The sequence below is a fragment of the Natrix helvetica genome, assembly GCF_964273705.1.
Source record: "Natrix helvetica genome assembly, chromosome: 5".
NCBI classification, from domain to species: domain Eukaryota; kingdom Metazoa; phylum Chordata; class Lepidosauria; order Squamata; family Natricidae; genus Natrix; species Natrix helvetica.
This window is the reverse complement of record NC_138551.1, coordinates 145800118-145823398: the sequence shown is the minus strand read 5'-3', so window position 1 is coordinate 145823398 and position 23281 is coordinate 145800118. Positions and strand designations below refer to the sequence as shown.

General features: G+C 46.0%; 1 protein-coding gene across 1 annotated transcript in view; it reads right to left on the bottom strand.

Annotated features, from left to right (window-relative positions):
* EXOSC10 (exosome component 10) overlaps positions 1–23281 on the bottom strand; it is a 41960-nt gene that overhangs the window by 6775 nt on the left and 11904 nt on the right. Inside the window, exons 8-23 of the mRNA XM_081955720.1 lie at positions 23133–23243; positions 21546–21689; positions 19224–19414; positions 15106–15262; positions 11457–11605; positions 10293–10343; positions 10042–10153; positions 8647–8697; positions 8114–8192; positions 6784–6899; positions 5600–5692; positions 4940–5014; positions 3595–3679; positions 2206–2294; positions 1140–1305; positions 892–953 (exon numbers count right to left, since the gene is read on the bottom strand). Of these exons, the coding sequence (XP_081811846.1) occupies positions 892–953; positions 1140–1305; positions 2206–2294; positions 3595–3679; positions 4940–5014; positions 5600–5692; positions 6784–6899; positions 8114–8192; positions 8647–8697; positions 10042–10153; positions 10293–10343; positions 11457–11605; positions 15106–15262; positions 19224–19414; positions 21546–21689; positions 23133–23243 (1731 nt within the window). The remainder of the gene's footprint in view (positions 1–891; positions 954–1139; positions 1306–2205; positions 2295–3594; positions 3680–4939; positions 5015–5599; positions 5693–6783; positions 6900–8113; positions 8193–8646; positions 8698–10041; positions 10154–10292; positions 10344–11456; positions 11606–15105; positions 15263–19223; positions 19415–21545; positions 21690–23132; positions 23244–23281) is intronic.

Below are 23281 nucleotides of genomic sequence, written 5' to 3'. Positions count from 1 at the left end.
TCTCTCTCCCTCCATGTGTGCTTCATGTTATAGTTGAAGATTGATTGATTGCCTGGTTTTGCCTAGTACGTGTGTGTGTGTGTGTGTGTGTGTGTGTGTGTGTGTGTATGTATGTATGTATGTATGTATGTATGTATGTATGTAGTAGAGAGAGGGGCAGGATTACTGTCACTTTAAGAAGCTGTCTATATAAGGGAGGCCCTGTGAGGGCATCTCTCTCTCTCCCTCCATGTGTGCTTCGTGTTACAGTTGAAGATTGATTGATTGCCTGGTTTTGCCTAGTACGTGTATGTGTGTATATGTATGTATGTATGTATGTAGAGAGAGGGGCGGGGAGAGAGAGAGAAATGCCTGGTAGATAAACCACTTGTCAGGTCTGCAGCGATCTTTCCTTTTGTATCTTAGGCCTGCCACACTTTCTATTATTCCACTATGCCTTTTCTGTTGTGGGAAAATGGGGGGGGGGGGTATTGTACGGAGTTCGATGATAAGTAGCCATAACAACATTCTTTCTAGAAAGCCAGGGTCATCCTTTATCTCTGCATCTCTGCACCTGATCAGAACTGGGTGGGTGGAACTGCCAGCATGGCAGCGGGAGATCGGACCACGTGATGGACTGTTGGGTGTGGGGGCAAGATCTTGAACTTTCAACTGGGTGGGGAAAACCGGAAAGCTTTCAGATTCGGGTTTTCCCAGATGTGCCAACACGGCTCTCTTAATAAATCGGAACTTTGAGGAATCCTTTGCCTCGGACTCTGATTTACTTTTGGGTGCTATTTGGAATGCTGACACCGCTGTTTTGAGAGACAAAACCTCTGTGTACTGTACTTTGATCCTGGATTGTCTCAAACTAGCAGTCACACTCTGCGCACTCTGACAATAAACACATACCTTGTTGCCAGAGGCCTGCATGGCGGGATTAAATTGCCGTGGCGGCTTGGATTTGCTGCTCCCTGAAAGGAAAGGAAAAACCGAAAGGGACACTTTCAGGAAGGAATGTTGGCGCAAAAAGTATCACGTCCAAAAAAGTAACAGAAGACAAGAAAAAACACCAGAGCTGCTTGATGTTTCAGCAACAAAGGGCACACCCAGCCATTGGGTGGTAGCGGAAGAAGCAAAGGCAGGGCGGATTTTCTTACCGGCGAAGACTCGGAAATCGGATTTGCTGTAGTCGAAGGGCGTGAAGCAGCTGGCGGCAGTGTCTGCTTCAGGCTGGGGAGCTTCAGGTTTGGCCTTTTTCCTCTTGAGAGTCTCCGTCGCAGGATTCTGGTCTTCGGCCTCCCGCTTTGGGGTGGCGTGTTCTTGCTGGAAACACAACCAAGGAAAGAGGAAAGATCGCTGCGTGGTTTCTTAAGGAGGCAGGACAAAATTCTCATCCCCCATTGTCCAAGCGGAAGCTGGAACTTGACTTCGGCTGTTTCGACTGTAACATAGGGAGATCCATGCTGGGGAAGAGCCTTCCCAGAAAGGATCAACAGGTTTCGGATCCTTTCCACACTCTAGCCAAACGTTTCGGACCTCAGGGACCCCTAAATTCGTAATTTTAAATCCCGCGGATCGCTACAATTTGCGTGGCCAACTTGATGTCACTCGCGTCGAGGGGTGCCTTGCTGTCCTCTACTCGCCCCTCCCCTCCCAGCCCCTCCTCGCCTGCCTGCCCGGGCTCCTTAGGGCCCCAACAGGAAGCAGTTATTGGAGCTAAGCAGCCACCAGGAGAAAGAGTTGGCAAAACAGCTCCGTTCAAACTGGATCTGACCGAGAAGGAGGCTCAGCAGAAGCGCCTCGCTGAGGACTAGGAGCATAGGCTTTCCAAGCAGAGGGAAGACCTGCGGGAGTGCAAGGCCAGGGACCAGCGCTTGGAGGCTCAGTGGGCTGAGATGGTCAGCCAGTTCCAGGCCATGATGCAGTCCCACTGGAACGAGGTCCTCCGGCTCTTCTCCACCAGCGGCTCTTCCCTCCAGCCTTCGCCCAAAGCCCCCCACCAGGAGGCCGAAGCAGACCCCAAGTCAGAATTTCTGCCCCCCTCCGACCCGCACAAAAAGACCCCGAAGGGGGAGACGCTCTGCAGCAACACAAGCCTTCATTGCACGTATCCATCCCAGGGGGCCGTCGTTTGAGGACCCCTGATTTAGTGCAATGTAAAAAATGCAGATAATTTTCGCGCACACCACCGCTACTCTAGATCTCCCCAGCGTTGACACTCACCGCAGCTAACTGGCGAACAGAGACGGTCTCCGTGTCTTTGATCCTGGGCTCCTTCTCTGCAGCCTTCGGGGCTCCCTGGGGAGTGGAGGCTGTGAAGGAAGGAAGGAAGGAAGGAAGGAAGGAAGGAAGGAAGGAAGGAAGGAAGGAAGGAAGGAAGGAAGGAAGGAAGGAAGGGAGAGATTTAAGCCTCGGCCAAACAATTCTGAAATTGCTCTCCATGTTGAGGGAAGGGAGAACTTTCCTCTTGAACACACAGGGAACTTTGCTGGATCACTGCTCAGGATCATTTCACTCAGCTTTGGTGGGAATGGATCCCTAACATAAAGCCCCATCATCCACCACCACCCCTCAAACACAGGAAACAACTGCCTACTGCTTATTTCACTGCCGCATTTACACTTCAAGTAAGATGAGCATTGATGCCCACTTACCTATTCTAGATCCGGGAATGAGGTCACACAAGTGGCTGGCTGGAGCGCATTATGCACGCAGCTCAACTGTGTACGAGCAACGGGCCGGTGGGCGCTCGCACGCATGTGCACCGGCTTGCCACTCGCGCAAGTCGAGCTGCGTGGGCTCCGATCTGCCGCTCGCCTAGCCCAGTTCCCCTCTCTCCCCGAAGAGCTGACAGAGAGCGGGAGAGTGGCTCCGTTGACTGAGGAGGAAACTGGGGAAGGGCTAAGTCAGTGCTGGGCAGAGCAGGGGAGAGGTAGAACAAGGGCGAGGGGGTTCGGATAAAGACCAAGGCCCACCCCCTCCTCATCCTAGGGCGTGCAGGGCAGAACGGAGAAGAGAGCAACATGGGTTGCGTGGCTTACGAGGAACGAAAGGGCCTCAATTCCCTTTACAAGGCACACCTGGGGATGGAGTTTAAAGGAGAGGCAAATGGGAGGGGCGGTTGTCGGGAACAAATCTGAGTTCTTGGCATCCTCCCAACTGGTTTATTTACTGCCGTGCTACTTCAAGTTCTGGAGCTCCTGATCTTGCTTGCCCTGCCCGATTAATCCCCTTATCTTGCCTTGTTGGATTCATAGTTGGACGTTTTCTGCTTACAATATTCGGATGAGTATTTTCAGCCAAGGGCTGTTACAGGTTTGCGGGGGAGCTTTTCTCCAGACCAGAGGATTGAAAGGGACATTAGGGGCACCGTTGGTGTTAATAAAGTGTTCTCTGGCTGTGTTGCCTTTGTGCCACGCCCCCGGGTCATCACACTCCCCATCCCAGCTAAGCTGCTAAGCCACAACGTTGGGGACCACTGTTCTAGATTGCTACCCCTATGAGGTAGGACTTCTATCCTCCCCCATTAGGGGGATCCTGCATCAGAAGGACCAACGATGCTTTGGGCTCACGTTTTTATGAACCGTCACCAACCAAGCCACTCATCCTCACCTGCCTGAAGTTTCTGCTTTACGGGGAACTTCTTTGCTGCCGCCTGGAGCTGGGCCTGGCTGAGGAGCTTCCACCGGTTACTGATCTGAAAGACAAGATGATGCCTTTGAGAAGTCATCTCCCATTTAGAAACCCAGCACCAAATTGTTGGAAATGTGACCACGAATTAGGCATGGTCCTGGGCGGCGCCCAGGAGCAGGGCCTTCTCTGTGATGGGCCCAGCCCTCTGGAATGACCTCCCCCCCGACATTAGGATTACTACCGACCTCCGCTCCTTCCGTTCAAAACTCAAGACCCACCTTTTTCAACTAGCCGGCCTGGCTCAATTATAGTTCCATCTTTATCCTCCTGGCAATCTTTTAAATTTGTAATTTTATATTGGGGTATTTTAATTTTTAATCCTATTATGACTATTCCTATGTATTGTACTATGCGATTTTGATACCTCCTCCGTGAAATGTTTTAATTGTATAATATGTGTTTTTATTTATTGTACGCCGCCCCGAGTCCCTTCGTGGAGAGGGAGCGGCTAACAAATCTAATAAATTCAAATTCAAATTCAAAATGTACCACCACACGTGGTGGTCATGGCAAAAAAACAAAATAATATTGGCAGGAAATCCCAAAGTGGCTGATAAGAGATAACCGAAGAGGAAATAGAATTCACACCGGAACTATTTCTTTGGGGAATTATAAATAATAAATATAACAAGGGGGTGTGATTTACTTAACAATACATATTATTACAGCAGCAAGAATGGTCTTTGCCCCAAACAGGGAAACTCCACAAGAAGGGAAAATAATTAGGAAAATCCTGACCTGTGCTGAAATGGATAAATTGACATGGGAATTGAAGACTAAAGACGAATCAGAATATTATAAGGTCCGGGATAAATTTTATCGATGGTTGGAACAGAAAAGGAAAGACTCAAAATAGGTAATGGCTAAGATTCATAGAATGGAGACTAGAATTATGCATGAAACTATAATAGTGAAAATGTATAAGAGAAAAACAAATTGGAAATAGGATATTTCTACGTATATTAGTAAATATAGAACAGATCAAAGGTTAAAAAGCAGGGTGGTTACAATATATAACTTTATATCTTCCCATGTACGGTATAGATTTCGCCAGGACGGTTACGCTGTTGTGGCCAATGTTTTAATTTGTGTTCAATAAAAAACTTTTTAAAAAAAAAAAAAAGAGAGAGAGAAGCCATCTCTCGCGGCGGCCAGATCAGCCCTGGCTTTCCCTTGGGGCAGAGAAGGGACAGGAGGCCACTGCGAGGTCCGGGGAGCCTCCCGTTGCAACGAACTGGTCCCCGGTTTACGAAAATTTTCTTACCTCGTAGATTTTTGAGGACGGGTCCGACTTGGCAGCCTGAGAGATGTGAACGGGGTTGAGCTCTGCTGGCAAATACTAAGCGAAGTAAAAAACAACAACAGAGACACCTTAGTTAAGGCAAGTGTGTGTGGACACACCTACGGGCTGGGCAGTGGTGGATTCCGGATCCCGTCGCAACTGATACGCTGTGACCGGACTGGGCGCACTCACCGGCCTTGCGATGCCCCAGCTGCTCGGCGGAGCACTACGCAGGCGGCGTACGTTGCGTGCGCAAATGGCCCGGTCGGGTCAAATACAGGTATGGAACGCGGGCGTGTGGGCCCTCCAAAGCACCATTCCGGTACGGTGCCTGCTATTCCCAGCAGGCACAGGTACCATACCAGCTGGAACCCACCACTGGGGCTGGGATATCGGTTAAGGCAGCAGTTCCCAATCTTTTCGACACCAGGGACTGGTTCCATGGAAAGAGGTTTTTTCCATAGACTGGAGGGAGATGTGGTTTCGCCTGCTGCCTGCATCCCACGGATGGGACTTCGCTTGTTGGCGCGGTCTGGTTTCTGGCATGCTGCAGCCCGGTGCCAGCTGGGGACCCTTGAATTAAGGTCTTCTTTAAATGCCAGATAGTAAAAGCCGGGGAGGAGGGGGAGATGTGATTTTTACCATTCGAAATGGGTTCTCGAAGGACTCCATGATATGCTGAGCTTTCTGTTGGGCCACGGTTAATTTCTTGCCGTTTTCGTTCTCTTCCGGCTCCTGTGGGACCAACGGGGGAAGTTGTCATCAGCCCTAATGTGTTTTATGAGCCACGGTGGCGCAGCGGTTAGAGGGCAGTATTGCAGGCTGACTCTGCCCACTGCCAGCAGTTCAATCTTGATCGACTGCCTCAAGGTTGACTCAGCCTTCTGTCCTTCCGAGGTGGATAAAATGAATCCTCCCTCCCTCCCAATGCTTAGAATGCAGTATTGCAGGCTGACTCTGCCCACTGCCAGCAGTTCAATCTTGACCGACTGCCTCAAGGTTGACTCAGCCTTCCGTCCTTCCGAGGTGGGTAAAATGAATCCTCCCTCCCTCCCTATGCTTAGAATGCAGTATTGCAGGCTGACTCTGCCCACTGCCAGCTTCAATCTTGACCGACTGCCTCAAGGTGGACTCAGCCTTCCGTCTTTCCGAGGTGGGTAAAATGAATCCTTCCTCCCTCCCAATGGTTAGAATGCAGTATTGCAGGCTGACTCTGCCCACTGCCAGCAGTTCAATCTTGACCAACTGCCTCAAGGTTGACTCAGCCTTCCATCCTTCCGAGGTGGGTAAAATGAATCCTCCCTCCCTCCCAATGGTTAGAATGCAGTATTGCAGGCTAACTCTGCCCACTGCCAGCAGTTTGAATCTCACCAGGCTCAAAGTTGACTCGGCCTTCCATCCTTTCAAGGTCAATAAAATGAGAACCCAGGTTGTTGGGGGCAAAAGGCTGACAATGTCAACCGCTTAGAGAGGGCTGTGAAACACAGTGAAGCGGTGTATAAGTCTAAGTGCTAGTGCTATCGTCCTTCCTTCCCTCCCATCAGTTCCAGTGGTTAGAATGCAGTATTGCAGGCTGACTCTGCCCACTGCCAGCAGTTCGATCCTGACCGGCTCCAGGTTGACTCAGCCTTCCATCCTTCCGAGGTGGGTCAAATGAGTGCCCAGATTGTTGGGGGGCAAATAGGCTGACTCTGTCAACCGCTTAGAGAGGGCTGTAAAGCGGTATATAAGTCTTAAAGGGCTAGTGCTAATCTTGATGATTCGATCCAGCCCCTTCCCTCTCCTCTCCCCGTAGGGGAATCCTTCTCAGCTTGCCCAAAACTCACGTTAAAAATACTGATGCTAGCTCTTAAGCGGAGACACAGCGGGGGTGGGCCCGTCTTCCGTGACCAAGGCTCCACTTCTGAAAAGAGGCTTGCGTGCTCCAGAGGCAGTCCAGGCCCTTCGGGAAAGGGAGGGAAAGAAGAAAAGAAATTAGGCAAAAATAATAATAATAATTTACTTAAAAAAAATTTTTTTTAAAAAAAACTCCAGCTCTCGTTCTCCTTGGACACTCTCTACGATTCTCCACTCCAGCATTTTTAAATTGCCACACTTTTGATCAGAATTTTGGGGAAGATGATATACCAATGAGGGCGATCCTTTTTGCAAAGGCATGCCAAAATTGTAGAATGCGCCCCATGTGCAAGTGTGACCCCCTGCGCATGCACGCACAATCCCCCTCCCCGTACGCACGTGTGCACACCTTCCCCAGGCTCCGGAGGCTTTCCTGAAGCCTGGGGAGGAAAGAAATGGCCTTCCCTGGCCCTCTGGAAGGCCGAAAATCAGCTGGCTGGCAAACATGACTCCGCGTGCCACAGAGTCATGCAAGGGTCTTGTAACTTGACAGCTTTAAGACTTGCGTGCTTCAAATGCCAGAGTTCCTGAGCCAACATGACTGGAAGAGGAATTCTGGGATTTGAAGTCCACAAGTCTTAAAGCTGTCAAGTTTGAACACCCCCGGGTTTTTTTTTTCTAAAGGGTTAGGGGTGCAAGGGTCTTGTAACTTGACAGCTTTAAGACTTGCACACTTCAATGCCAGAGTTCCTGAGCCAACATGACTGGAGGAGGAATTCTGGGAGTTGAAGTCCACAAGTCTTAAAGCTGTCAAGTTCGAACACCTCTGGTTTTTTTTTTCTAAATGGTTAGGGGTGCAAGGGTCTTGTAACTTGACAGCTTTAAGGCCTGCGTGTTTCAAATGCCAGAGTTTCTGAGCCAACATGACTGGAGGAGGAATTCTGGGAGTTGAAGTCCACAAGTCTTAAAGCTGTCAAGTTTGAACACCTCTGGGTTTTTTTTTTCCTAAAGGATCAGGGATGCAAGGGTCTTGTAACTTGACAGCTTTAAGACTTGCGTGCTTCAAATGCCAAGAGTTCCTGAGCCAACATTTTGGTTGCTAAGCAAGAGCGTTGTTCAGTGAGTTTCACCACATTTTACAAGTTGGCCACGCCCACCCGGACACAGGGCCGGCAAGCCACTCCCACAAAGCAGGGCACACCTACAGAAGAGATTCTAAAAAAATTTGAAACCCACCGCTGCTTTGCATCCGAGCGTGATCATGATCTGACCCATTTCATGGGCTAAAGATGCTTCCTCCTCCCCCTTTCCAGAACTTACCGTGATCCAAATAGTTGAGTTTCTCGTCCTGGGCACTGTGGGAGCTGTCGTGAGGCCCAAACAGATAGTTCTCCGGCTTCTGACAAAACCAAGACAGAATAATAGAGAGTTGGAAGGGACCTTGGAGGTCTTCTAGCCCAACCCTCTCCCCCTTCACAAGCTAGAGACCCCCAAATGGCTGCCCAGTCTCTTCTTAAAGGCCTCCAATGATGAAACACCCACAACTGAGGGTAAGTCAATCCATTGGTTTATTGTTCTGTCAAGAAATTTCTCCTTAGTTCTAGGTTGCTCATCTCCTTGGTTAGTTTCCATTTTTACAAATAAGAGTAGAATGACAAAGCTGGTTCCTATTTTTCTACTTGCATTTCTTTAATGTGCTTTCGAACTGCTAGGTTGGCAGAAGCTGGGACAAGTCACGGGAGCTCACTCCGTTTACGCCGCGCTAGGGATTCGAACCGCTGGACTGCCGACCTTTCTGATCGACAAGCTCAGCGTCTTAGCCCCCGAGCCACCCAAGATCCAAGATTACGTACCTCTAAATTCCGACGAGGCTCTATCCTTCTCACCCCAACCGCACATTCTGACTAAGAGGGGACAAAGGAAATAAATGAATAAATAATAATAAGGAAACTGACCTGGAAAAGAATTCAAAAAAAAAAAAAAAGGCTGCCTGTATGAACACTCTCTTCCTCCCTCCTTCCCAGTAGAACGTCCATCAACGTTCCTCTGAGAAACTGCGCAGGAAAACAGTCATCTAGATCAACAGTCCCCAACGTTTTGGAGCTCCAGGGACCAGTTCCGTGGGCGAGAGACCGGAAGGGACGTGGTTCCGCCTGCTGCCTGCATCCCGCGGAGGGTCTTCCCTTGTTTACGCGGCCCGGTTTCTGGCATGTGGCAGCCCAAGAACTGGACTCTGGGGACCCCTGATCTAGATAGATTTTAAACGCAGAGTTTCCAAACATTGTTCTTTCTTTTTTTTTGGCCAGCCACTGTTCTGACCGAGGCTTCCCGAGAGCACGAAGCAAACTCCTGATCCCGACAAAAACCCCTTTTATTCATTTCCTGTGAATTCTGCTCATTTACATCCACCAAAGTCTTTCGAGGGAGGATTTACGGCCGCAGACCTTCTCTGGCTTGGAGAGCTGCCAGGCCGAGATCTGCAGAACTTGGCAAGGAGCCTCGGAGAGTCACAAATCAATTAAGCAAACTCCTGCAAACTCCACTCCCCTGTCGCTCCTCTTTTATTTTCTCTGGGAGGGGCCATTCATCGTCCACCTGAGGCCTTACTGCCAAGTCGACCCTTGTTCTTTAGCTGTTCCCTTCGTCTGGCAACTCTGCGCATGCTCACACTGGGAACAGGCTCCAACTGTTCCTCTGCCTCACTGATGTCTGACTCTGAAGGCAGCTGATAGCTGGCATACAGTTCTGGCTCTCTCTCTGCCTCTGACACAGAGCCCTCATCAGAGCCTCTTTTTTGAGGGAAAAAGGTGCGTCTTATACTCTGAGAAATACGGTAAGTGAACTAAGTGTCTCCTGCAAACTCCACTCCCCTTTCGCTCCTCTTCTATTTCCTCTGGGAGGGACCATTCATCGTCCACCTGAGGCCTTACTCCCAAGTCGACCCTTGTTCTTTAACTGTTCCCTTCATCTGGCAACTCTGCGCATGCACACACTGGGAATAGGCTCCAGCTGTTCTTCTGCCCCACTGATGTCTGACTCTGAAGGCAGCTGATAACTGTCAGACGGCCCTGGCCCTGTCTCTGCCTCCGACACAGATTCCTCATCAGAGCCTTCCCCAGACTCCAGGACCTCCCCAACCTCCTCACTGTCTGAATCTGCTGCCAGCTCTGTTGGCCACTGGCGAGCCACAACAGCCCCTCTGCTCCATTACTTCAATGGAAGAGGCCATTTGTCACACTACCTCTTACCTTTAACAGTGGCATCTCTCGAGCCTGGCCTATTAGGAGATGCATTTCGTTCAGCTGCTGGCGGACCAGAGGTGGAACTGGGTTACAGCAAGCAGCGATTCCCTGGGGTTCTCTAAAGGGGCGGACAAGCAGGGAGGGCAGGTTTTGGTGAAGGAATCTTTTTTTTTTTTTAAACTTACAAAGGGAACAATATCAGCCTTCAACCACCCCGTCTTACTCAAGGTACCTGCTTGTAGAATCAAGAGACTTACTTGGGCAGCTCCTCGGCTATTTTTAACAGCATGTGATTGGGAAGGATGTACCTGCAGAAGAAGTCAAGGCAATTCAGATTCACAGAGTGCGAAGGGACCCCGTAGGTCATCTAGTCCAACCCCATCTAGTCCGACAATAAATAAGAGTTAGTTGCTTGTCTCGGAGGACCTGTTGAGGTCTTTGTCAGCGTCCACATTTGATCAACTGTGGCCAGAGCAGGCCTCTTTTAAGCTGGTCCCCGATAAAATGCAGGTAGTCCTCGACTTACGACCAACAAAGAGTCTGTTGTTCTGAGAAAGATTTGTTCAATGTGAGTTCTGCCCCGTTTTACAACCTTTCTTGCCACAGTTGTGAAGCGAACCCCTGCAGTGGATAAGTTAGTAACCCAATTGTTACGCGAATCTGGCTTCCCCCATGACTTCGCTTGTGAGAAGGTCGCAAAAGGGGGACACAGCAACGGTCATAAATATGAACTGGCTGCCAAGCGTCGCAATTTCGATCACGTGACTGCAACGGCCGTAACTGAGAGAAACGGTCATGACACATTTTCAGTGCGTTTGTGTGGAAAAACCAGAGTTGGTTTAATGTCAACTGTCCGACTAGCGCACCCAAAACAAGTAAAAACACTCTCGGGAGCTTCGAATTCCAAAAAATTAAAACTTTATTGGGTGCGCCATTTTGGTACTGAAGAATCAAAACCAGCTCTCGTTTTTCCAACGCAAAGGCTCACCTAAAACAATAGCTTCCCTTTCTCCACACCCCTGGGTGATCACGTTGTCCAATTATGAGACGTCCTTTCGTTATGGGAACAGTCCGCCTCTTTCTCAAGCACCTGCAGTTGTGACCTTGATGGTTTCCAGGCTCTCACAATCCACGCGCATATACTCAACACTCCCTCCCCCTAGTTCATTGGCAAGTTGAATAGCGAGGAGGTTTGAACGAAGCAAAGTGGTTCAAGGTACAGACATGCCATTGTAACTTTGGTCACTAAACGAACCGTTGTAAGTCGAGGACTACCTGTATTTGCTCTGCTGGGGGAGTGAGGGGTCCCCAACTCCTCGTGGATCTCACCAAGAATCTTTCTCTAATGTAACTATAAAGTCGAAGCAAAACTGCTGGTTTGGTAGAACTCAAGAGAGGTGCCCAGCGGCCATTTTCCTCACCCTGTGCTCTCATCCTCTTGGCGCGCCATCTTGTCCCTCCAGGCGAAGAGGAGCCGGAAAGCTGTGAGTTGCTGGGTGTTCAGGTGCTTTTTTTGCTTGCGATAAAGTTCCAGGTACGAATCGTCCGTGAAGATGGGCTTGGTATATTTCTAATTGTGAAGAGATCCAAAACATTTAGTCTGGGAAACACCCAGGGTTTTCCTTTCTAGAGAGCGGGCTACTGAATCACAATCCAGCCATTCCTCTTGAAGACAAAACCAGAGAAGGTCCTCTACATACGGACCCCAATATTTATTTTAAATTCCCATTTCTAGGTGGGACATTTGTTTCCTTAAGGGGCGTGGGTGTCTGTGAATCAAAACTCTACATAGATGGATGGATGGATGGATGGATGGATGGATAGATAGATTGATAGATAGATGATAGATAGATAGATAGATGATAGATAGATAGATAGATAGATAGATTAGAGAGAGAGAGAAAGAGAGAGAGATAGGATAGATAGATAGGATAGATAGATAGATAGATAGATAGATAGATAGATAAGAGAGAGAGAGAGAGAGATAGGATAGATAGATAGGATAGATAGATAGATAGATAGATAGATAGATAGATAGATAGGATGGATAGATAGATTAGAGAGAGAGAGAAAGAGAGAGATAGGGTAGATAGATAGATAGGATAGATAGATATAGATTAGATAGATAGATTAGAGAGAGAGAGATAGGATAGATAGATAGATTAGATAGATAATAGATAGATTAGATAGATGAGAAAGAGAGAGATAGGATAGATAAATAGATAGATTAGATAGATAATAGATAGATTAGATAGATTAGATAGATGAGAGATAGGATAGATAGGATAGATAGATAGATAGATAGATAGATAGATAGATAGATAGATAGATAGATAGATAGATAGATTAGATAGATAGATAAACAGAGTTGGAAGGGATTTTGTAGGTCATCTAGTCCAACGCCCGCCCAAGCAGGATTCCTGACAAATGAGAGCCCAGTCTCTTCTTGAAAACCTCAAGTGATGAAGCTCCCACAACTTCCGAAGGCAACTTCTGTTCCATAGGTGGATTGTTCTCTCTGTCAGAAAATTCCTCCTTATTTTTAGGTTGAATCTCTCCTTGATCAGTTTCCATCCATTTTTCCTTGCCTGGCCTTCGGGTGCTTTGGAAAATAGCTTGACCCCCCCTTCCTCTCTGTGGCAGCCCTTCAAATATTGGAAGACTGCTATCCTGTCTCCCCTGGTCCTTCTCTTCACTAGACTAGCCAGGCCCAGTTCTTGTAACTGTTAGATAGATGATGATAGATAGATAGATAGATAGATAGATAGATAGATAGATAGATAGATAGATAGATAGGATGGATAGATAGATAGATAGGATGGATAGATAAGATAGATGATAGATAGATAGATAGATAGATAGATAGATAGATAAGATAGATGATAGATAGATAGATAGATAGATAGATAGATAGATAGATAGATAGATAGATAGGATGGATAGATAAGATAGATAGATAGATAGATAGATAGATAGATAGATAGATAGATAGATAGATAGATAGGATGGATAGATAGATAGATAGATAAGATAGATGATAGATAGATAGATAGATAGATAGATAGATAGATAGATAGATAGATAGATAGATAGGATGGATAGATAAGATAGATGATAGATAGATAGATAGATAGATAGATAGATAGATAGATAGATAGATAGATAGATAGGATGGATAGATAAGATAGATGATAGATAGATAGATAGATAGATAGATAGATAGATAGATAAGATAGATGATAGATAGATAGATAGATAGATAGATAGATAGATAGATAGATAAGATAGATGATAGATAGATAGATAGATAGATAGATAGATAGATAGATAGATAGATAGATAGATAGATAGGATGGATAGATAAGATAGATGATAGATAGATAGATAGATAGATAGATAGATAGATAGATAGATAGATAGATAGGATGGATAGATAGATAGATAGATAAGATAGATGATAGATAGATAGATAGATAGATAGATAGATAGATAGATAGATAGATAGATAGGATGGATAGATAAGATAGATGATAGATAGATAGATAGATAGATAGATAGATAGATAGATAGATAGATAGATAGATAGGATGGATAGATAAGATAGATGATAGATAGATAGATAGATAGATAGATAGATAGATAGATAGATAAGATAGATGATAGATAGATAGATAGATAGATAGATAGATAGATAGATAGGATGGATAGATAAGATAGATGATAGATAGATAGATAGATAGATAGATAGATAGATAGATAGATAGATAGATAGATAGGATGGATAGATAAGATAGATGATAGATAGATAGATAGATAGATAGATAGATAGATAGATAGATAGATAGATAGATAGATAGATAGATAGGATGGATAGATAAGATAGATGATAGATAGATAGATAGATAGATAGATAGATAGATAGATAGATAGATAGATAGATAGATAGATAGATAGATAGATAGATAGATAGATAGATAGATAGATAGGATGGATAGATAAGATAGATGATAGATAGATAGATAGATAGATAGATAGATAGATAGATAGATAGATAGATAGGATGGATAGATAAGATAGATGATAGATAGATAGATAGATAGGATGTATAGATAAGATAGATAGATAGATAGATAGATAGATAGATAGATAGATAGATAGAGATAGATAGATAGATAGATAGATAGATGATAGATAGGATGGATGGATGGATGGATGGATGGATAGATGATAGATAGGATGGATAGATAGGATGGATGGATAGATAGATAGATAGGATGGATAGATAGGATGGATAGATAGATAGATAGATAGATAGATAGATAGATAGATAGATAGATAGATAGATAGATAGATGGATGGATGGATGGATGGATGGATGGATGGATGGATGGATAGATTAGATAGATAGGATGGATAGATAGATAGATTAGAGAGAGAGAGAAAGAGAGAGAGAGATAGGATGGATAAATAGCTAGATAGGATAGATAGATTAGAGAGACAAAGAGAGATAGGATAGATGATAGATAGATAGATAGATAGATAGATAGATAGATAGATAGATAGAAAGATAGATAGATAGAAAGAAAGAAAGAAAGAAAGAAAGAATTAGATTGTGTATGGGTGTCTGTGTACCGAACACTCTCTCTCTCTCATCATTAGAGGAATATATTTTCCTCTAATGCAGGGGTGTCAAACTCGGTTTCATTGAGGGCCACATCAGGGTCGTGTTTGACCTCCGAAAGCTGGGGCAGCGTGCCCAGCTCAACGTCACTCATGTCGGGGGCATCCGTGGCGGCCTTAGCTAAGACACGCTCCCAAGCTCTGTTTTTGGCCCGCAACAGCCTCCTGCAATCCTCCGCCAGCGAAAACGGAGCTATGGCCCTCCCGTGCTCCGTTTTCGCTGGCAGAGGCACGGCGGGCTGGTGCTTCGCTCTTTCCAGGGTGGCTCCGCGGGCCAGATCTAAGCACCTCGTGGGCCGTTTCCGGCCCGCGGGCTTTGAGTTTGACACCCCTGCTGTAATGCAACAGCTTCTCTCCTCTGCTTGTGCCAAAGGATAGTCCTGCGTTCACCTTTAAGCAGATGTCCCGGCTTCGTTGCCAAACCACTTGGAGCTGAGTGGGCTGCTCGTTGGCTCCTTCCCAGAGCGCCTCTCTCACTCTGTCGTAGATATGAAGCAAGTAGTGGGTGTCCTCGCGGGCGTAAACGACCATTTCCTCCGGCAGCGGACTAGAAAACAAGGCCAGAGAAAAACAGGGTTTGCCCCAAGGATCGTGCGTGGATTCTCAAAATATTCCTACTCCCTCTTTTCAGTCAAAAGTTTTATTTTTTATTTTTTATGATACATATAATATAATCCAAGGTATACCAGTACATCTTAACAAGCGTTTTTTGAGTATTCAATAGCATATCAATTCCTTCTACCATTAAGCCCCTTCAATTTTTATTTGCTCTTCTGCTTTCCATACACCATATTATAGTCTATTTCAGGGGTGTCCAAACTTTTTGCAAGGAGGGCCAGATTTGGTGAGGTGAAAATGTGTGGGGCCGATCATTCAGCCTGACATTCTTTGAACCCTTAACATTAAATGCGAATTAACTACCGTATTTTTCGGAGTATAAGACGCACCAAGATTTTGAAGAGGCAAATTAAAAAAAAAGTTTTTGCACTCTCCCCAAAATGGCCCATTTTTCACGAAAATGGGCCATTTTTTTAAAGGGCATGAATAGCCTTTAAGAGGCTTCTGGAGTGCTTCTGGGGGCTGGGGGGGGGGCAAAGTTGAGCAAAAAACGCCCCTTTTTTTGCTCATTTATGCCCTCCACAGCCCCCAGGAGCACTCTGAAAACCTCCTAAAGGCTATGCACAGCCATTTTGGTGAAGGGGGCAGAGTTTTGGGAGGCAAAAAAAATGCTGTATTCAGTGTATAAGATGCACCCAGATTTTTAGCCTCTTTTTTGAGGGGAAAAAGATGCATCTTTATACTTCGAAAAATACGGTATTTTATGAAAGACTAAACAAATAACTCCAGTGGGGAGAAGAGGCTGCAGGCCGCTTGCAATTTGAAAAAGGGCCGCATTCGGCCCCCAGGCCGCACTTTGGACATGCCTGGTCTATTTCATCTTCAGCTCTCCTCCTCCCCTCCTCCCTACCTTCTTTCTTCTCTCTGCCCTCTCTCTCTTCTCTACCTCCCCTTGCTCTCTCCCTCTCCTCTCCTCTCTTTCCACACCTTCCCCCTCTCCTACTCTTTCCCTCTCTTCTATTTCCTTCTCCTGTCTCCTTTCTCTCTCTTTCCCTCTCTTCATCACCCTTCCATTCTCTATTTTACGTGGTGTATTTCCGCCTTTCAGCAAACTCCATTTAGTATCAATGGCATTAATAATTGTATTCTCGAAGAAAAAAGAGGAAAAAAAAACATTTTCCTCGTGGCTAGTTTTTCTTTTAGAGGTACAAATTCCATTTGTTTCCCCCCGCCCCCTGTAACAATCTGTTTTTTGGACGCAGTGCAAGACGAATTCAAATTTCCCGCTATCCTCTTAATGCTGTTACATACTTTTACATCATTAAGCCCCCCCCTATTTTATCTCATCTTACAATTTTAACTATACAGTATATTATTAGGCGTATTTCCACCTTCCCCCTCCATTTCCCCCCCCTCCTCTAATAACTTTCCCAACTAATGTTTTTCTTGTTTGTAACCCGGCATAATCATTTCGCCTTCCATTATTAATACGTATCAGCTAACTTACTATCTTTATTCACCTTAAATTAGTTTACCTTTGATTCTTTTTTTTGCTTGCAATCCTTTCTATACCATGCACACATATTAATTTCAGTATTAAAAGTTAATTAAAGTTCACAATAGCATATGCTTTACAAACATTGTCACAATTGAGCCCCAGCTGTGGTCCAAGCAAGACAGCGAAGTGACATTCTGTCCTATTTTACCGCCGTTCCTGCCGCAAGTGAATCCCTGCAGCTCTTAAGACAGGAACACGGTTGTTAAGTGAATCGGACCCCCTCTCCCCCCCCTTTGACTTTGCTTGTCAGGGGGGGGGTTGCAAAAGGGGGCCACGTGATTCCCCCTCCCGAGACTCTGCAACCGACATAAATACGAGTCGGTTGCCAAAGGTCTGAATTTGGATCCCGTGACCACGGGGAGGCTGCAACGAGTATGAAAAAACAGCCGTGAGCCGCTTTTCTCAGCGCCGTTATCACTTTGAGCGGTCACTAAATGAATTCTTGCAAGTCAAGGACTACCTAGATGGGTAAGGAAAATATGAGACCCAGATGGGTGCAGTCAAGAGTCGTGTTTCTCTTTTTCTCTTTCTATACATGTTAAGCTTTTACTATGAAACAGACTATTTGCTTATACGATATAAGAATAATAATGTATTTAATGTATAAGAGTGAGATGATTTAAATTGTTGGGTGTGATTGTAGCTGGTGACTATTTTATAATATAAAATGAAATAACGATGATATAATGAATAATGGATATAAATATAGATTGAAATACCACATGGATTGACAATTAATAATGGAAAATTATATTTGGAGTTGTGGATGACCGGAAATTCTATGGTTAACGGAAAGTAGAAATGTGTAATATGAATTAATGGGAATTCTTTGACTTAATCCTTATTCTTATCGCTTAGAGATCGGTGATACAATTTTATAAAAACTTAGTATTACCTAGTAGATGATTATGGATGTAAGGAAACAAGGCTTGTCACAAATGAAAGAATATGAATGGTAACTTGAACACACAATGCTCAATGAAATATTTAATTATGTTTCATGGATAATCAGTGACTTTATTCTTAATTGTAAAAAACGCTGCACAAAAACTTGTAACCAAACGACATGCTTGATGAAATTGTGTTTTTTTCCTTTTTCCTCCTTGCTCTTGTTCTGTATGTGTTGTTTTGTCTTTTTTAAAGAAAAAAAATAAAATTCTATTAAAAAAAAAAGTGTTTCTTTTTCCCAGGTGAATTTCGATTAGAGCATCTTTGCTTTCTCCTTCCTTGGCGGAGGGACGTCGTAAGAGGTTCTAAGGAAGGAGCCTTCAATCAGAACAGAGCTGGAAGGGACCTTGGAGGTCTTCTAGTCTAGTCCAACCCCCTGCTCAAGCAGGAGAACCTATACCAGTGTTGGTAAGCCTTTTCGGCACCAAAGTGGGAGCGCCAGGAACTGGAAGAGCAGTTTCCCAGCATGCATGCGTGCGCCGGGAAGCTCAGCTTCTGGATTCCGCCGTGCGCATGTACAGCAATCACCTGGTCTTCTGGTTTTTGGCATGCATGCACGTGCAAAGACCAGCTGGCCAGCACGCATGCGTGCGCCGGAAGGGCAATGGGCAACGGCTGGCATGCCCGGGGAGATGGCTCTGTGTGCGACTTCTGGCACGGTTGCCATAGGCTTGCCATCCTGGCCTTATACCATCTCAGACAGGTGGCTGTCCCATCTTTTCTTAAAAGCCTCCAGGGATGGTGAAGCAACCACAACTTCCGGAGGCAACTTCTGTTCATTGTCCTCGCTGTCAGAAAATTTCTCCTTCGTTCCAGGTTGCTCCTCTCCTTGTTTAATTTCCATCCATTGTTGCCTTGCCCTGCCTACAGGGGCCTTGGGAAATAAATGGACTTTCTCTTCTTTGCGTGTCACCCCTAGTTCTTCTATCGTGTCACCCCTAGTTCTTTTCTTCAGACCGGCCGAACCCAAATCCTGCAGCCGCTCTTCCTATGTTTTAGCCTCCAGGCCCTCCATCATCTTCCCTCTGGAATGAGCTGCCCCCGGAGCTTCGCATAATCCCTGACCTCCGGTCCTTCCGACGCGCCCTAAAAAGTTGGCTTTTCCAGCAAGCCGCCCTGGCCTGTTAATTTTATTTAATTTTTAAAATGTGAGTGTTATATAAATTGGGTTTGTTTTATTGGGACTGTTTCTAATTTCCTTTTAACTCTTGCACTATGTGTTTTTTAATGCCGTACGCCGCCCTGAGTCCTTTGGGAGAAGGGCGGCATATAAATCTAATAAATCTAAATCTAAATCTTAGTTGCTCTTCTCTGCGCCTTCCCCCCCCTCCCCGCAAAGTCTCAACCATCTTTTTTCTCTAAGCTAAAAAGAGCAAAGTGAGCGAATGAAGAGGGGACCCTGCATCGGAAAGGCTCTTCCCACAAGCCCAGGGACAAATCTTACCGAATCCTCCAGTCCGCCAGCTGATATTGCTTCTTGGCATCCACGTCGCAATAGAGCTTCAGCAGGTGATGCAGAGAATGGCGTGCGAGGTTGAGCAGCCGAGCCGCCTGGTGAGTGTCGAAGATGTTCACCAGGTAGAGGCCAAAGTCCCTCTGAAGCCATTCCACGTCCGAATCGGCACCGTGAAGGACCTGCAGAACCCCCCGTCAAGGGAACAAAGTGTTGAAAGGACACCTATTGGGCTATTGCCTGCTCCAGATTCAGGCAAAGGCTGTTCTGAGCGAGGCTTCCCGAGAGCCTGAAGCCAACTCCTGGTCCCGACAAAAAACTCCTTTTATTAATTGACTGTGAATTCTGCTCATTCGCATCCAGCAAAGTCTTTCGAGGGAGGATTTACGGTCACAGACCTTCTCTGGCTTGGAGAGCTGCCAGGCCGATCTCTGCAAAACTTGGCCAGGAGTCTCGGAGAGTCACGAACCAATGAAGCAAACTAATGGTCTCCTGCAAACTCCACTCCCCTTTCGCTCCTCTTTTATTCCCTTTAGGAGAGCAATTCATCGTCCACCTTACTCCCAAGTCGACCCTTGTTTCTTAGCTGTTCCCTTTGTCTGTCAACTCTGCGCATGCGCACACTGGGAACAGGCTCCAGCTGTTCTTCTGCCTCACTGATGCCTGACTCCGAAGGCAGCTGATAACTGGCATACGGCCCTGGCCCCATCTCTGCCTCCGACACAGAGCCCTCATCAGAGCCTTCTCCAGACTCCAGGACTGGCCCATCTTCCTCCCCAACCTCCTCACTGTCCGAATCTCCTGCCAGCTCTGCTGGCAGGCCACAGAAAGGCTTTTACAGTCCTCTCTAAGCGCTTTACAGAGTCAGCCTCTTGCCCCCAACAATCTGGGTCTTCATTTTACCCATCTCGGAAGGACGGAAGGCTGAGTCAACCTTGAGGCAGTGAGACTCTGATTGCTGTGCTCTTTCAAGGTACCCTCTGAAGCTGCGTCTAATTCCAGGTTTGTGGTCCTTCCTCTCTCTCCTTTTTCCCTCCCTTCCTTCTTTCCTTCCTTCCGCTTTCTTTCTTTCTCCCTTGTCTCCCATCCTTCCCCCCTCTCTTTCTTTCCTTCCTTTCTTTCTTAACACCCTCCCATTCCCCATTTTTGGCCTAGCAGGCCTCAGGGAAGACTCCTGGGAGCAAAAACAGACTCCAAATGCTAAAAAAGTAAAAAAAAAAAAAAAGTTCCTACCATCGCACAGGACAGCTGATCGTTGGAACTTTTTTTTTTTTTTTTACTTTGTTAAGCGTGTTTTTACTACCGGTTGAGGCGAACTGGCCTGAACCGGTAGCATTTCACCTGAAACAGGTTCTCGGTTCCCAGCTCAGCATCTTCTCAGTTGGCTAGTTGTACTTTTCACAATAATAATAATAATAATAATAATAATAATAATAATATATTTATTTCTTAGCCGCACCCTCTCCCGAAGGACTCGGGGCGGCGTACAACGAAACATTCGAAATAAATATGTAAACAAAACAAACATATAACAAAGGTACACTAAAACATACATACATACATAAGGAGGAGGTTCATCTGGGCTTCCATTCCCCCCCCCTCTTCCTTACAGTCCAATCTCCTGCCCCCCCCCCCCCCCCATTGCTAATATCAGCTCGTGAAGCTTGGATAGGAGAGATGCAGCCACGACAGCAACCTTCAACTTATTTCAGTTCCTTTCTCCTCTGCCCCGAGGAGGGACTGATAGGAAAAGTCAACATCCAGATGTTTGCACAGAGGAAAGGGATGCTGATGTTCCGGGGGGGGGGGGCATGAGTTCCCCATTTCTGCAACCCTGGCTTTTGGGGAAACTCTGTGGGCTCAGGGACAGCCCACCCAAGAAGCCCAGAAAGGCTTCATTAGCTCCAGAAGGACAACTAGATGGAAAGGGAACCTGCCTGCATCAAATCTGCCTCGTTCTCATCCTTAACTGGGGGTTTCCACAAAGAAGAGGGAGTCAAGCTATTCTCCAAGGCACCTGAGGGTAGAACAAGAAGCAATGGGTGGAAACTAATCAAGGAGAGAAGCAACTTAGAACTGAGGAGAAACTTCCTGACAGTGAGAACAATTAATCAGTGGAACAGAAGTTGCCTCCAGAAGTTGTGAATGCCCCAACACTGGAAGTCTTTAAGAAGATGTTGGATAGCCATTTGTCTGGAACGGTATAGGGTTTCCTGCCTAGGCAGGGAGTTGGACTAGAAGACCTCCAAGGTCCCTTCCAACGCTACTATTGTATTGTATTGTATTATTGTATTAACTGCCTCCTTTTTTCACCTTGACAATTGCAGGGTCAGTGAAAGTTTCGTTCAAGATGTACAAGTCACTGCGTAGTTCTAACGGGTCAATGATGAAGTCCTCCGTTCGGGTAGAAATTTGCATCAGGCAAGTCAGCCCCAAGAAACTCCGATAGGAATGGTGCTACGGGAGAGCGGGAGAGAAACAAAAGTAGACAATGACAAAGTAGGTAATAAGATAACATACTATCAAGAGTAAAACTGAATGGGTTACTGTATTTTTCGGAGTACAAGACGCTCCAAAGTATAAGACGCACTTAGCTTTTGGGGAGGAAAACAAAGGGGAAAAAATTCTGCCTCTGCCTCCCAGCAATTTGCCTCCTTGCAGCAAACAGTCAGTTTCAGTTACAGCACAGCCTGATTAGCACAAGCAGCTGATTGTCAGTTGGATCGGCCTCCCAATTGCCATAGCCTATTGCCGCCTCCATGTGCCCCATTTTCCGACCATTCCGGGCGGCGGGGATCAAAATGTGTGGAAAACAGGGTATGTGGAAGCCGAAAACGGGGTGCGCAGAGGCCAAAAAATGGGATGCGGAGGCCAAAAATTGGGCCTGCGGAGGCGTCAATAGGCAATCCCTGCAGCCTGAAACAGCTGATAGTTGGGAGGCCGATCCAACTGACAATCAGCTGCTTGTGCTAATCAGGCTGTGCTGATTAGCTGAAACAGTCTGTTTGCTGTTTGTTGCAAGGTGGCATTTTGCTGGGAGGAAGAGGCCAAAGGGTGGGGGGGGGATGTGGGGGGGGGCTCATTTGGTGTATAAGACGCACCCAAATTTTCACCCTCTTTTAGAGGGGGGAAAAAGAGAGTTTTATACTCCTAAAAATATGGTAACTGGAGAAACGAAACTTCTACAGTTCCACTGAAGCTTGTAAGAGCCTGGAAACCTTTCAAGGATGTCTTAGCAGGTGTGAAGAAAAAGGCAGATAGTTCCCATAACGAAGAGAAGTTTTTTACTTGATCTATGTGGAAGATTGTGGGGTTTGGCTGGGAAAAATCATTGTTTAATATGATGAATTGGGGGCCTGAGAATCTCAGAGTTAGTTTTACCTCGACATTACCCATGCATATATATATTGGATTTTTATTTGTTAATGGTTTTAATTTGTCTTAATGTTTTAATCTATTACCTCCTCCGTGCATGTATGTCTTTTGTATATATGTATGTTTATATATGTCTTGGTGTACGCCGCCCCGAGTCCTGCCCGGAAAGGGAGCGGCTAATAAATCCAAATTTATTATTATTATTTATTATGCCATGCATTCAAGAAACACTAAGCTTTCCAGAAACGAAATGATCCTGGAGTTTTATTGGGATACTCAAGCTGGATGTTGACACATACATATCCTGCTTTTTTAGACTTCCCACTTTTCCCAAAGCACGGATCTTCCCCGCAAAGGGAAAAATAATTAATGACAAGTGGAGAATTTTGAAAACACTCCCCCAGTTTAAAGCCCTGCTAGCATTTCTCGATTTCCGAGAATCCAAATCACAGCCCCTTGCTTCCCCCCTCTCCCCCCCCTCACAAAAAGCATAAAAGAAAAAGAAGTTACACTAAAAAGCCTCACCTCCAAATCCAAAGCGAACTCTTTGCAGCCGACGAGCTTCTCGTTCAAGTCCACCAACTCCTCCAAGGTGGAAATGAAGTGGCAGGGAGTCTCTGCCAATGGTCTGAACATCTGGAGAAAGGAAGGAAGGAAGGAAGGAAAGAAGGAAG